Below are 15,920 nucleotides of genomic sequence, written 5' to 3' on the forward strand. Positions count from 1 at the left end.
CCAAGTTGGCAACACATAGAGACAGTCCCGACTGTGAGCCCACTGTTGGGTAGCGACCGTCTCTATATGTTGCCAACTTGGACTTCCCAAGCGCTTAGTCCAGTGCTCTGCACACAGTAAGCGCTCAATAAATACGATTGAATGAATGAATGAATGAGGGGACTGAGGCCCAGAGAAGTGAAGTGACTCGCCCAGGGTCACTCAGCAGACAAGTGGCGATCCACAGGTCCTTCTGGCTCCTGGCCTGGGCTCTAACCACTAGGCCATGCTGCTTCTGCACAGCACAGACACGTAGGGACAGGCAGTTTGAGAGCCGCATTAGAAGTCGGAGTATTTATTAAGCGCTTACGGTGGGCAAAGCACTGTGCTGAGCGCCGGGAGAGACCACCGGTGGGAATCGGATATGGTTCCTGTCCCTCAGGAAGGGGGCCCGCCATCCGAGATCCCGGCACCGGAACAGAAATCAGCTAAGCGTGTGCCCATTGTTTTCCCAAGCCGAACTAAGCAGGAGGAAGATGGCATGGAGATGGATGACGTCCCTTCCAGCTGAGGACCCCAAAAAGGGACCTGCGGGGAGCGTGTCAACCAACTCTTATCATTCTGGACCCTCTCGGGCGCCTAGTCCAGTGCTCTGCACGTAGTAAGCGCTCACTGACCACCGCTGACTGAGGAAAACCTGTTTGTTGAGGGAGGATCTTGGGAAAGTTGAAATCCGTTAGGATGGGAATCCTGGAAGGGGGAATGGGCAACTCAGGGCAGGGACGTGCCCAGGGGCCCAGGAGGCGTCTGACTTGCTCTAATAATAATAATGATGGTATTTGTTAAGCGCTTACTATGTGCAAAGCACATAGTAATAAGAATTGTTATTATTATTATTATATTAAGCGCCTGGCACATATAGTAGGCGCTTAACAAATATTATTTTTTTTAAAAAAAGGGCAGGGGAACAAAAATGTAAACACATCTAGATTCTAGGCTATAAAAATATTTCCCACCCAACATTCCCCCACTTTCTCTCTCTCGGAGATTCCCAACCGGCTTTTTCGTCTCTCTAGAGGAATTTGGGTCGGACAGCAGCTCTACCAGACGCTCGAAGCCCTGGGGAGGTTACAAGGTGATCAGGTTGTCCCATGGGGGGCTCACAGTTTCAATCCCCATTTTCCAGATGAGGTAACTGAGGCACAGAGAAGTGAAGTGACTTGCCCAAAGTCACACAGCTGACGGTGGAGCCGGGATTTGAACCCATGATGTTTGACTCCAAAGCCCGGGCTCTTTCCACTGAGCCACGCTGATCGTGAATGAGGGGTCCAAGGAGCCACGGCCCGGGCCTGGGGGTCAGATGGACCCGGGTTCTAATCCCGGCTCGGCCACCCATCTGCTGTGTGACCTTGGGCAAGACACTTCACTTCTCTGGACTTCAGTTCTCTCGTCTGTAAAATGGGAATTATGACTGGGACACGGACGGCGTTCAACCTGACTGCCTTAGATCTACCCCAACGTTTAATACGGTGCCTGGCACATAGTAAGTGCTTAATAAATACCATTAAAAAAATACTTCAGGTAAACCAGAGATGACTCCTTAATGGATGCTGGCTTTGAAGCAACACGGCCCAGTGGAAAGAGTGCAGTCCTGGGAGTCAAAAGGCCCGGATTCTAATCCTGACTCCACCACGTCTGCTGTGTCACCCTGGGCAAGTGGCTTCTCTTCTCTGGGCCTCAGAAACCTCATCTTTAAGATAATAATAATACTGATGATGGCATTTGTTAAGCGCTTCCTATGTGCCAAGCACTGTTCTAAGCGCTGGGGGGAATACACGGGAATCAGGCTGTCCCACTTGGGGCTCACAGTCTTCATCCCCCTTTTCCAGACGAGGGAACTGAGGCACAGAGAAGTGAAGTGACTTGTCCAAAGTCACACAGCTGATATGTGGAGGAGGTGGGATTAGAACCCATGACCTCTGACTCCCAAGCCCGGACTCCTTCCTCTGAGCCACGCGGATTAATAATAATAATAATAATGATGGCATTTATTAAGCGCTTACTGTGTGCAAAGCACTGTTCTAAGCGCTGGGGAGGTTACAAGGTGATCAGGTTGTCCCATGGGGGGGCTCACAGTTTCAATCCCCATTTTACAGATGAGGTAACTGAGGCACAGAGAAGTGAAGTGACTTGCCCGAAGTCACACAGCTGACAGTTGGCAGAGCCGGGATTTGAACCCATGACCTCTGACTCCAAAGCCCGGGCTTTGGAGAGGCCCATGAGGGACACGGACTGTGTCCAATCTGATTAGCCTGCATCTACCCCAATGTTTAGTTCAGTGCCTGGCACATATAGTAGGCGCTTAACAAATATCATTTTTTTTTAAAAAAAAAGGGCAGGGGAACAAAAATGTAAACACATCTAGGTTCTAGGCTATAAAAATATTTCCCATCCAACATTCCCCCACTTTCTCTTGGAGATTCCCAACCAGCTTTTTCGTCTCTCTAGAGGAATTTGGGTCGGACTGCAGCTCTACTGGACGCTCGAAGTCCACGCGTAAAGCGCTCTGTCCCAGGCCCCCTAGACATCTTAGACTGGGACCGCCCTGCGAGACAGGGACTCCATCCAATCCGATCGTCTTTTATCCACTCCAGCGGCACTCAGCATATAGCACCCGGCACGTAGTAAGCGCTTCTCAGACGGCGCGGCGGTGGTGGTCGTCGTCACCCTCCCCCTCCTCGCTGCTACCGTTTACCTCGGCCTTTCCGGGCTGTGCTCTCTTCGATCCACTCCACTTTGGGGAGGCCCCTCAGGAGTCGAAGCAGGTACGGGACCACGGTCTCTTTGTGCTGAAACGGAAGAGGAGAAAGGGAAAACGGGAGAGACTCAATAAAGGGTATTTACTGAACGCTTACCGTGTGCTCAGCACTGTTCTGAGTACTTGGGACACTAAGGATCCAAGAGGCGGAAGACAATATCCCTGCCCTCAAGGATGCTTGATGCTATTGATGCTTGTCTCCTTGTTTTGTTGTGTGACTCTCCCCTTCTATCAATCAATCAATCGTATTTATTGATCGCTTACTGTGCGCAGAGCGCTGTACTAAGCGCTTGGGAAGTACAAGTTGGCAACACAAAGAGATGGTCCCTACCCAACAGTGGGCCCACGGTCTAGAAGACTGCAGTGACCCCAGCTCACAGTCTAGCACTTAAGCACTCCTAGACTGTGATCCTGTTGTTAGGCAGGGATAGACAGGGATAAATAAATAAATAGAGTAATAAATATGTACAAACATATATACAGGATATAGTGTTAGAGAAGTTACGGTTATAACCTCATCCGTGTTATAGTGTTAGAGCTATAGAGAAGCAGCGTGGCTCAGTGAGAAGAGCCCGGACTTAGGAGTCAGAGGTCATGGGTTCTAATCCCGGCTCCGCCACTTGTCAGCCGTGTGACTTTGGGCAAGTCACTTAATCAATCAATCAATCAATTGTATTTATTGACCACTGTGTGCAGAGCACTGTACTAAGCACTTGGGAAGTACAAGCGCTGTTTGTTGAGCGCATTCTACGCACCGGGCACCGTACTAAGCGCTGGGGTAGATCCAGAGCAATCAGGTTGGACTGCTGAGGGAACTGAGGCACAGAGAAGTGAAGGGATTTGCTGGAAGTCCAACAGAGGACAAGCGGTGGAGCGGAAATTAGAATCTAGGTCCTTCTGACTCTCAGGCCTGTGCCCTAACCACTAGGCACACTGCTTCTCTGCTGCTTCTCATTCTTTTGTACTGTCTGTCCTCTCCCAAGAGCTTAGTACAGTGCTCTACACATAATAAGCACTCAATAAATTGATTGAGTGATAGACTGAGGAAGGGCTCTGCTCTGTCTGACCTCCAGTAGACTCCCCGGTAGTGGCAGGTCCTCGTGGGCAGGGATCGACTGGATTGTCTTCTCCCAGGCGCTTAGTCCAGCGCTCTGCACCCAGAACGTGCTCCATAAATACTATCGATGGATGGATTAGCTGCCCTTCCTGCCTGTACAGGGGTGTCCCCCTGGGGACCCCGCCCTTCCCCTCAACTTTGGCCGGGAAGTTTCAGCTGCGGAAGTACTGACCGCTGAGCAGCGGGGCTCAGTGGAAAAAGCACGGGCTTTGGGGTCAGAGGTAGTGGGTTCAAATCCCAGCTCCACCAATTAGCTGCGTGACTTTGGGAAAGTCATTTAACTTCTCTGAGCCTCAGTTTCCTCATCTGTAAAATGGGGATTAAGACTGTGAGCCACCCCCCGGGACAACCTCGTCACTTTGTAACCCCCCCAGCGCTTAGACCGTGCTTTGCACATAGTAAGCGCTTAATAAATGTCATTATTATTATTAAGCCCACGGGGCCATTTCTCCGTCCCGGCGGAGGCTCCCGGGGACTCCGAGACCCCGTTAGGCCGTCGCCCCCACCCGCTCCGAAGCCGGGGATCGCTCCCCAGCCACCAGCCGTGGAAAAAAAATCCAGAAACCGGCCGCCTCCTCGCCTGGCGAGCCCCGCGGGGAGCCTGGGCTCAACACGGTACCTGGAGGTCCGATTCGATGAGGAAGATTCCCAGGGCGATGACGGCATCCCGGCGCCTCTCATCCAGCTGGAAGACCCCATGGAAATCCCCCGGGCACATGCACAGGAGCTTCTGGACCTGGCCAAGACAAATGGATGATCAGCCGACCCATCGGTGCTACTTACTGAATGCTTACTGGGGGCAGGGCACTCAATTCCCTTGCCCCCTCCTACCTCATCTCACTACACTCCTACTACTGCTAATAATGATAGCATTTATTAAGCACTTACTATATGCCAAGCACACTTCGATCTTCTAATGCCAACCTACTCACTGTGTCTCAACATCTTCTATCTCGCCCATGTCCTGCCCCGGCCTGGAATGCCCTCCCGTTTCGTACCTGGCAGACAACGACTCTCCCCTTTTCAAAGCCGTACTGAAGGCCCATCTCCTCCACGAGGCCTTCCCTGATTAAGTCCCTTCCGCGTCACCCCGACTTGCTCCCTTTATTCATCCCTCGCCCCCAGCCCCACGGCGCTTACGTCCACATCTGTCGTTTATTCACTCGCATTAATGTCCGTCTCCCCCCTCTAGACTGTAAGCTCTTTGTGGCGGGGAATGTGTCTGTTTGGACTCTCCCAAGTGCTTAGTACAGTAAGCGCTCGATAAATACGACTGATTGACTGAACTAACTGCAGTACCACAGAGTCGGTAGACATTTTCCTACCCGCAGAGAGCTTGATTCAAACCCGGTTCCGGCAACTTTCAACCACCAACTCGGCAAAAAACAAACAGTCCGCAGAGGCTCTTCCCGGCCGACCCTCCCCAGGTCTCAAGCACAAGGGAAGCAGTGTGGCCTAGTGGATAGAGCCCGGGCCTAGCTCCCTTTGGCCAGGGTTCGGGTGCCAAACTAATTACCTGTATCTGTGCCAGCGGTTGGCGTTAATGGGCACTAGCTAAATCTCCCGATCCAGAGCGACAGTGTCGCCGGGACAACCAGAGTGTGAAAGGGGAGAAGCCCGGCCACCTGACCGGGAGGGAGAAACCGTGTCAGAGGAAGGCGGCCCTGTAGGGTGGCAGAGATCCGATGCCAACTCGGGGCCCCTGACCCTGGCAGGGAGGACGGAAATCAATTAATCAATCACTTGCATTTACCGAGGGCTTACGATGTGCAGAGCACAATAATAATAATTGTGGTACTGTTAAATGCTTACTATGTGCCAGGCACTGTATTAAACGCTTGCGTAGCCACGATATAATCAGGTTGGACACAGTACCACACGGGGATCACGGTCTTAAAAATGTAAAGCAAGAAACGCTCCTTGAATTCCAAGGTGGTTTTAATCCCGATTTACGATTAAGCCTAGACAAAGGAAAGATTATATGCGCTCCTGAATTTACTTTTATGCTCATTCGTACTTGGAAACAGATCTGTCCTTGCCCTGCTCCTCCTCTTCCTCCTCCTAATAATAACAATAATGGTGGCATTTAAGTGCTTATTATGCGCCAGGCACCGTACTAAGCACTGGGGTAGAACCGAGCAAATCATTTTTGCTACTCAATCCGCATTCCATGTGGGGCTCACAGTCTTAATCTCCATTTTACAGATGAGGTAACCGAGGCCCAAGGAAATTAAGTGCCCAAGGTCCCACAGGAGATGGGTGGTGGAGCCAGGATTAGAACCCAGGTCCTTCTGACTCACAGGCCAGTGCTCTAGCCACTAGGCCACATTGAGAAGCAGCGTGGCTCAGCAGAAAAGAGCCCGGGCTTTGGAGTCAGAGGTCACGGGTTCAAATCCCGGCTCCGCCAACTGTCAGCTGGGTGACTTTGGACAAGTCACTTCACTTCTCTGGGCCTCAGTTCCCTCATCTGTAAAATGGGGATGAAGACTGGGAGCCCCCCGCGGGACAATCTGATCACCTTGTAACCTCCCCAGCGCTTAGAACAGTGCTTTGCACATAGTAAGTGCTTAATAAATGCCATATTGTTTCTCATCCATAAAATAGGGATAAAATACCTGTTCTCTCCCTCCCTGAGCCCCATGTGGGAAGGGAATTCTGAGGGGGCCTCCCCTTCACCCACGGCAACGTAGACCTGCTTCTCATTCCTGACAACATCACTTCCTCTCTCTCCTGCCCTCCTTCCCTCTCTTTTTCTTTCCAATGGCATTTGTTAAGGGCTCACTCTGTGCCAAGCTGTACTGTACTACGCTCTGGGAAAGACACAAGCTAATCAGGATGGACACAGTCCACATCCCACGCGGGGCTCCCAGTCTTAATTCCCACTTTCCAGATGAGGCGACTGAGGCCCGGAGAAATGAAGTGACTTGCCCAAGGCCGCACAGCAGACAGTGGTGGAGCCAAGACTAGAACCCAGGTCCTTCTGGCTCCCAAGCCCGAGCTCTATCCACTAGGCCACGCTGCTTCTCTCACCTTTCCTTTCTTGGAATCAATCATATTTATTGAGCTCTTACTGTGTGCAGAGCACTGTACTAAGCGCTTGGGAAGTCCAAGTTGGCAACATATAGAGACGGTCCCTACCCAACAGTGGGCTCACAGTCTAGAAGTCTAGAATCCCACAGGGACAACCTTTCCTACCCCATTATCTACCTTGTTCCTGGTTCACATCCTGCATTTCTGACTCATTTGGGTCCCTTTCACCACCTCCTACTCTCTCCCTGCCCTCATTCTGGTCTTCGGGGTCTCTGACCTCCATGTTGATGATTCCTCTGACCCTCTCCCAGATTAATCAATCACTCAATCGTGTCTATTGAGTGGTTATGGTAAGCACAGCACTGTACTAAGCACTTGGAGAGTACGATACAAGAGTTGGTAGGGGGGGACGGACATTAATATAATTAGGGATACGCACCGAAGTGCTGTGGGGATGTGGGAGGGGTGAATAAAGGGTGCGAATCCAAGTGCAAAGACGACGCAGAAGGGAGTGGGAGTAGAGGAAATGAGGGCTTAGTCTGGGAAGGCTACCTGGAGGAGACGTGCTTTGAATAAGGTTGGAAAGTGGGGAGAAAGTGGAAAGGCTTGTCTGTCGGATGAGACCCCAGCTGCTTCCTTTCACTTCTTATTATATATAACTGTGATATGTGTTAAGTACTATGTGCAAAGCATTGTACTAAGCATTGGGTGGATATGACATAAGCACATCGGACACAATCCTCATCCCCTAAGGGGCTCACAATCCAAGTGGGAGGGAGAATGGGTATTTTATCCTCATTTTCCAGACATCTAAGTGAAAAGGAGAACAGGTGTTTTACCCCATTCTACAGATGAGGTGAATGAGGCGCAGAGAAGTGAAGTGACTTGACCGAGGTCACCCAGCCGGTAAGCGGAGGAGCTGGGATAACAACCAAACAAGAAAGCTCAGCCCCATCCCAAGACAGACACACCCTGGATCTCATCATCTCCCTCGTCCATCCCACCTCCCCAGAATCCGTCCTCACCTCACACTGCGACCTCCAGCCCACCTTCCCCAGGGTACTCTACCCCTCCTGGACTAACCAATCCGCCCCATCCCTTGCTACTCAAGTTCAATCAATCAATCAATCGGATTTATTGAGTGATTACCGTGTACGGAGCCCTGTACGAGGCTCTTGGGAGAGTTCGATACAACTGAGTTGGTAGCTAGGTTCCCTGCAATGTAACAGACACCTTCCCTGCCCACAACAAACTTACTGTCTAGAGGGTGAGACAGACATTAAGATAAATAAATAACTTTATGGCTATGGGCATAAATTCTAGGGGGTTGAGACGGGGGGGGATGATTAAAGGGAGCAAGTCAGGGAGATGAAGAAGAGAGCGGGCAAGATGATGACTGAGGGTTTTGAAGCCGATAGTGAGGAGTTTCTGTTGGACGTGGAGGCGGACGGGCAACCACAGGAGGTTCTTAAGAAGTGGGGACCCATGGACTGAATGTTTTTGTAGAAAAACAATCTGGGCAGCAGTGTGAAGAATGGACTGAAGCGGGGAGAGCCGGGAGGTCGGCAGGAAGGTCGATACAATCATCAAGGCTGGATAAGGATGAGGGATTGGATCTGTGCGGCGGCAGTTTGGATGGAGAAGAGGAATGGCGGATTTTAGTGAAGCTGCGAAGGTCGAGCTGATGGGATTTAGTGACGAACTGAATATGGGGGTTGAATGAGTGGGAGGAGTCGAGGATAATGCCAAAGTTCCGGGATTGGGAGGCAGTTGATGATGATGATGATGATGGCATTTATTAAGCGCTTACTATGTGCACAGCACTGTTCTAAGCGCTGGGGAGGTTACAAGGTGATCAAGTCGCCCCACGGGAGCTCACAGTTTAAGTCCCCATTCTACAGATGAGGTCACTGAGGCCCAGAGAAGTGAAGTGACTTGCCCAAAGTCACGCAGCTGACAAGCGGCGGAGCCGGGATTAGAACCCATGACCTCTGGCTCCCAAGCCGGCGCTCTTTCCACTGAGCCACGCTGCTTCTTACTATGTGGCGGGCACTGTACTAAGCGCTGGGGTGGATACAAGCTAATCAGGTTGGACACAGTCCCACGTCCCCACAGAGGGCTCACGGTCTTCATCTCCATTTTACAGATGAGGAAACTGAGGTTCTGAGAAGGGAAGTGATTTGCCCAAGGTCACGCACAGCCGGGATTGGAACCTAGGACCTTCTGAGTCCCAGGCCCAAGCTCTATCCACTGTTCATTCATTCATTCATTCATTCAATCGGATTTACTGAGTGCTTATCGTGTCAGAGCACTGGACTATGATGATGACGATAGTATTTATTAAGTGCTTACTATGTGCCAAGCACTGCTGCTCTTCGAATGCCAACCTGCTCACTGTACTTCGATGTCGTCTATCTCATCGCCGAGCTCTCACGCGTGTCCTGCCTCTGGCCTAAAATATCCTCCCTCCTCAAATTCAACAGACAATGACTCTCCCCGCGTTCAAAGCTTTATTGAAGGCTCCGAGAGGCTTTCTCCGACTAATTCGCTTTTCATCCCCTCTCCCATCCCCACAGCCCTTATGTCCATATCTGTAAATTTATTTATTTCTATTAATGTCCGTCCCCCCCTCTAGACCGTAAGCTCATTGAGGGCAAGGGACGTGTCTATTATTATATTGTACTCTCTCTCCCAAGCACTCAGTACACTGCTCTGCACATAGTAAGCGCTTAATAAATACAACTGAAAAGGAAAGGTGGCAATACCATCTACAATGAGTCAGAAAAGGTCTCTTGGAGGAGATGTGCCTTCAGTAAGGCTTTCTAAGGTGGAGAGACACAGAGAGTTCATTCATTCAATTGTATTTATTGAGCGCTTACTGTGTGCAGAGCACTGTACTAAGCGCTTGGGAAGTACAAGTTGGCAACATATAGATACGGTCCCTACCCAACAACGGGCTCACAGTCTAGAGAGTCACATGGGAACTGTAGGCTGCGTGTGTATGTGGAAGAAAAGAGAGAGGGAAAGTGAGAGACACAGAGACCGTCTCCAACAGAGCCCTGGGGGAGTCAGTGGAACCTGGGGGGAGTCTGAGGCCCTGGGTTCAAATCCCAGCTCCGCCGCTTGTCAGCTGTGTGACCTTGGGCAAGTAACTTCACTTCTCTGGGCCTCAGCTCCCACATCTGTAAAATGCGGATGAATCCATGTGGGGCTTGGACCGTGTCAGACCCGATTACCTTGTCTCTGCACCAGTGCTCAGTAAAGTGTGTGGCACCTAGTAAGCACTTGATAACCCCAAAACGAACAAAAAACCCCTGGATTTCTCTGAAAGGGTTCCCCCAGTTCATCAGACACAAGCAATCTGCCAGCCCTTCTGACTCCCTGCCTTGGGGATGCCTTAAAAAGAGAAGAAACGGGGGTTTGGAATTCAGCCCTCGGGCCTGGGAGCAGAAAGGGGAGGAGGAAAGACAAAAAGCCTTTCTAAGGAAAACTGTTGCTTGGAGTGGCCCTATTCCGGGAGCTCCCAAAGGGAGAGGGAAAGAAAGAGGGCCAGAGTCTAAAAGTCTTCCACCTTGGAGAGGGAAACATCATTAGGAAATCAAATTATTATTATTATTATTATGGCATTAAGCGCTTACTATGTGCAAAGCACTGTTCTAAGCGCTGGGGAGGTTACAAGCTGATCAGGTTGTCCCATGGGGGGGCTCACTGTCTTAATCCCCATTTTACAGATGAGCTAACTGAGGCCCAGAGAAGTGAAGTGACTTGCCCAAAGTCACACAGCTGATAATTGGCAGAGTCGGGATTTGAACCCATGGCCTCTGACTCCAAAGCCCGGGCTCTTTCCACTGAGCCACGTCCCTTCCCCTCAAGGAGCTTCCAGGCCAGCAGGAAATCCCCATTTTACAGATGAGGGAACTGAGGCCCAGAGAAGTTAGGGACTGTCTCTATATGTTGCCAACTTGTACTTCCCAAGCGCTTAGCAGAGTGCTCTGCACACAGTAAGCGCTCAATAAATACGATTGATTGATTGATTGATTAAGCGACTTGCCCAAAGTCACACAGCTGACAATTGGGGGAGCCGGGATTTGAACCCATGACCTCTGACTCCAAAGCCCGGGCTCTTTCCACTGAGCCACGCATTCGAGAGCGACCCTAATCCTTCCCCAAATCAATCAATCAGTCGTATTTACTGAGCGCTTACTGTGGGCAGAGCACTGTAATAATAATTACGGCACTTGTTAAGCGCTCACGACGTGCCAAGCGCTGTTCTAAGCACTGGGGTAGGTACAGTCCCTGACCCACATGGGACTCACACTCTTAATCCCCACCTTTTACAGATGAGGTAACTGACGCCCAGAAAAGTGAAGTGACTTGCCCAAGCTCACACAGTGGACATAATAAGAATGATGATGGCATTTATTAAGCGCTTACTACGTGCAAAGCACCGTTCTAAGCGCTGTATATATGTATATATGTTTGTACATATTTATTACTCTATTTATTTATTTATTTTATTTGTACACATCTATTCTATTTATTTTATTTTGTTAGTATGTTTGGTTCTGTTCTCTGTCTCCCCCTTTTAGACTGTGAGCCCACTGCTGGGTAGGGACTGTCTCTATGTGTTGCCGATTTGTACTTCCCAAGCGCTTAGTACAGTGCTCTACACATAGTAAGCGCTCAATAAATACGATTGATTGATTGATTGATTGGGGAGGTTACAAGGTGATCGGGTTGTCCCACGGGGGGCTCGCGGCCTTAATCGCCATTTTAGAGATGAGGTCACTGAGGCCCAGAGAAGTGAAGCGACTTACCCAAAGTCACACGGCTGACAATTGACACGTGGCGGAGCAGGATTAGAACCCGTGACCTTCTGACTCCTGGGCTCCAGCTCTAACCACTAAGCCACGCTGCTTCTCAAGGTACAGTACAACAGACGAGCTAGACAAGCTTTCTGTCTAGAGGGAGAACAGTGCTCCTCACACAGTAAGCGCTCAATAAATAGGACTGAATGCATGACTGAATGAATGAAGGCATCCCCTCCCTTTTTCCCATCAAAGAAGGTAAAACAGAAAGCCCTGCTCGCAAACTGCGGGCAACCTAATCACGGAGGCTATTTTTTTTCTAAGCGGTAACTGTTCAGCACTGACTATGTGCCAGGCACTGTACTGAGCGCCGTACAAGATAATCAGGTTGGACTCAATCCGTGTCCCACATGGTTCTCCCAGTCTTAATCCCCGTTCTACCGATGCAGTCACTGAGGCCCAGAGAAGTGACGTCACTTGCCCAAAGTCACGCAGCAAACGGTGGTAGCTGGGATGATAGTAATAATTATAATGGCATTTATTAAGCGCTTACTATGTGCAAATCACTGTTCTAAGCGCTGGCTCCCAGCCTTGTGATCTACCCATTAGGCCACACTGCTTTTCTGTTGCCAAATACAAACTAAGTAAAAAACGAAGAGCAAAGATATGAGAGAAACCGAGCTCTTAGGCAGGATCTTAAGCATTCATTCAATCGTATTTATTGAGCGCTATGTGCAGAGCACTGTACTAAGCGCTTGGAAAGTACAAGGCGGCAGCAAGCAGAGAAGCGAGGTCAGCTTCTAAGAGAAGTTTGCCCTCAATTCTGCCACGCTTCTGACCCACCGAGAAGCGGCGTTGCCTAGAGGAAAGCACCCTGGCCTGAGAGTCTGCGGGGCTGAGTTCTAATCCTGCATTCGGCTCTGTGACCTTGGGCAAGTCACTTCACTTCTCTGCACCTCAGTTCCCTCCTCTGTAAAACAGGGAAGCAGCGTGGCTCAGTGGAAAGAGCCCGGGCTTTGGAGTCAGAGGTCAGGGGTTCGAATCCCGGCTCCGCCACGTGTCTGCTGTGTGACTTTGGGCAAGTCACTTCACTTCTCTGGGCCTCATTTCCCTCATCAGGTGTCCCCCTTCTAGACTGTGAGCCCCCTGTTGGGTAGGGACCGTCTCTATATGTTGCCAACTTGTACTTCCCAAGCGCTTAGTACAGTGCTCTGCACACAGTAAGTGCTCAATAAATACGATTGAATGAATGAATGAATGAATAAAATGGGGATTAAGACTGTGAGCCCCACGTGGGACAACCTGATCACCTTGTAACCTTCCCAGCGCTTAGAACAGTGCTTTGCACATAGTAACCGCTTAATAAATGCCATTATTATTACTGTGAGCTCCATGTGGGACAGGGGCTGTCCCATCTGATGATCTGGTAGTGCACATAGTAACCGCTTAATAAATGCCATCATTATTATTATTGTGATATCCACGTGGGACAGGGGCTGTCCCATCTGATGATCTGGTATCTACGCCGGGGCTTAGTACAGTGCCTGGCACATAGTAAGCGCTTAACAAATATCACAAAAAAAACAAACACTCCCTCTTTGTCCCCCGGATCAGGCCGTTCCCCCAATCTGGAACTCCACCAGTCAACGCCAAACTCAACAGGTCCAACTCCCCCCACTTTCAAAGTCCTCCTAAAATCACATCTGTGAGCCCCACGTGGGACAACTTGATTACCTTGTATCCCCCAGCGCTTAGAACAGTGCTTTGCACATAGTAAGTGCTTAATAAATGCCATTATTATTATTATTATTATTATTATTATTATTATTATTTTCTCCTCCAGTTGGTCTTCCTTGAATTTCCACATTTCCCCTCCTGGCTCTCCCTTCGGGGTCACCTACGCACTGGGATCTAAGACTGTGAGCCCGCTGTTGGGTAGGGACCGTCTCTATATTCATTCATTCACTCAATCGTATTTATTGAGCGCTTACTGTGTACAGAGCACTAGACTAAGCGCTTGGGATGTCCAAGTTGGCAACATATAGAGACAGTCCCTACCCAACAACGGGCTCACAGTCTAGATGTTGCCAACTTGTACTTCCCAAGCGCTTAGTCCAGTGCTCTGCACACAGTAAGCGCTCAATAAATACGACTGAATGAGTACCCTTTAAGCTCTTGATATTCACCCCACCCTGACCCCCTCAGCACGTATTATAATAATAATAATAATGGCATCTGTTAAGCACTTACTATGTGCCAAGTAATAATAATAATAATAATAACAATAATGATGGCATTTATTAAGCACCTGCTATGTGCAAAGCACTGTTCTAAGCGCTGGGGGACACACAAGGTAATCAGGTTTTCCCACGTGGGGCTCACAGTCTTCGTCCCCATTTTCCAGATGAGGGAAACATGACACCCCCCAACCCACCCCCGCGCCCTCCTCTACCTGGCACAACCCTCTGCCTGTCTACTTGTTTTGTTTTGTTGTCTGTCTCCTCATTCTAGACTGTGAGCCCGTTGCTGGGGAGGGACTGTCCCTGTGTTGCCTAACTGTACTTTCCAAGCACTTAGTACAGTGCTTTGCACACAGTAAGAGCTCAATAAATACGATTGATTGAATGAATGACCACCCCCACCCCCACCCCATTCTCGGCCTGCCATGACCCCCATCTCCTCCTCTGCTAAACATGACCCCCCCATCCCCTTCTCTAAGACCCTCCCTACCGCTGCCCCCCTCCACCTGACATGACCCCCACCCCCTCCTCTGCCAGATATGATTCTCCACCCCCTCCTCTACCTCACATGACCCCCCCACCCCCTTCTCTGTGTAACATGACCCCCCCAACCTGCCCCCTCCTCGACCTGACATGACCCCCCGGCCACCACCTCCTCGGCCTGACGTGACAGCCCATCCCCTCCTATACCGACATGATCCCCTTAACCACCTCCTCCACGACATGACCCCCCCACCCCCTCCTCTACCTGACAAGACTCCCCCAACCGCCGCCGCCTCCTCTACCTGACATGACCCCCCCACCCCCTTCTCTGCCTGATGAGACCCCCACCTGCCCCCCCTCTGCCTGATGAGACCCCCATCCCCTTCTCTGCCAGACAAGATCCCGCCCAACCGCCCCTTCCACTAAGACCCCCACCCCCTCCTCTACCTGACAAGAACCCCCCCCAACTGCCCCCCCCCAACCTGACATGACTCCCACCCCTTCCTGGGCCTGACATGACCACCCCCAACTGCCCCCTCCTCTACCTGACAACACCCCCCCAAACCGGCCCCCTCCTCTGCCAGACATGACCCCTCCCAAAATGTGCCCCCTCACTCCTTCCTGGGCCTGACAAGACCCCCCCCCAACCGCCCCCTCCTCTACCTGCCATGACCCCCACCCCCTCCTCTACCTCACAAGACCCCCCCAACCGCCTCCCCTCTACCTGCCATGACCCCCATCCCCTTCTCTACCTCAAGATTCCCCCCACCTGACAAGACCCCCACTCCCTCCTCTACCTCACAAGCCCCCCCCCCAACCTCCCCCCCACACACCTGACGAGACCCCCACCCCTTCCTGGGCCTGACAACCCCCCCCAACCGCCCCCTCCTCATCCTGTCACGACCCCCACCCCCTCCTCCACCTCACAGGACCCCCCCCCAACCGCCCCCTCCTCTCCCTGCCATATGCCTGTACATATTTATTACTCTATTTTACTTGTACATATCTATTCATTTTATTTTGTTAGTATGTTTGGTTTCGTCCTCTGTCTCCCCCTTTTAGACTGTGAGCCCACTGTTGGGTAGGGACTGTCTCTAGATGTTGCCAACTTGGACTTCCCAAGCGCTTAGTACAATCAATCAATCAATCGTATTTATTGAGCGCTTACTGTGTGCAGAGCACTGTACTAAGTACAGTGCTCTGCACACAGTAATTGCTCAATAAATACGATTGATGATGATGACCCCCACCCCTTCCTGGGCCTGGCCCTGCGGTCGGGGTGAGGCCTTCCCTCGGGGAGGGGGTGGCGGTACCTTGTCCAGGGCGGCGGGTCTCTGCACGGCCAACGAGCGGGACAACGACAGGACCGTGTTGAAGTAGAAGCCCCTGGACAAGGCCAAGGCCCCCTCCCCCGCCATGTTGTCACCCCCCCACCCCAACTCCCT

The 15,920-nt window shown here is 51.0% G+C and overlaps 1 protein-coding gene across 1 annotated transcript in view; it reads right to left on the bottom strand.

Moving 5' to 3' along the window:
• Nucleotides 1–15,893, bottom strand: part of PI4KA (phosphatidylinositol 4-kinase alpha) — a 142,251-nt gene extending 126,358 nt beyond the window's left edge. Inside the window, exons 1-3 of the mRNA XM_038762294.1 lie at nt 15,789–15,893; nt 4,534–4,650; nt 2,735–2,828 (exon numbers count right to left, since the gene is read on the bottom strand). Coding sequence (XP_038618222.1) covers nt 2,735–2,828; nt 4,534–4,650; nt 15,789–15,893 — 316 coding nt within the window. The remainder of the gene's footprint in view (nt 1–2,734; nt 2,829–4,533; nt 4,651–15,788) is intronic.
• Between the last annotated feature and the right edge of the window lie 27 nt (nt 15,894–15,920).

The sequence above is a fragment of the Tachyglossus aculeatus genome, chromosome 21, assembly GCF_015852505.1.
Source record: "Tachyglossus aculeatus isolate mTacAcu1 chromosome 21, mTacAcu1.pri, whole genome shotgun sequence".
In the NCBI taxonomy this organism is placed as follows: Eukaryota; Metazoa; Chordata; class Mammalia; order Monotremata; family Tachyglossidae; genus Tachyglossus; species Tachyglossus aculeatus.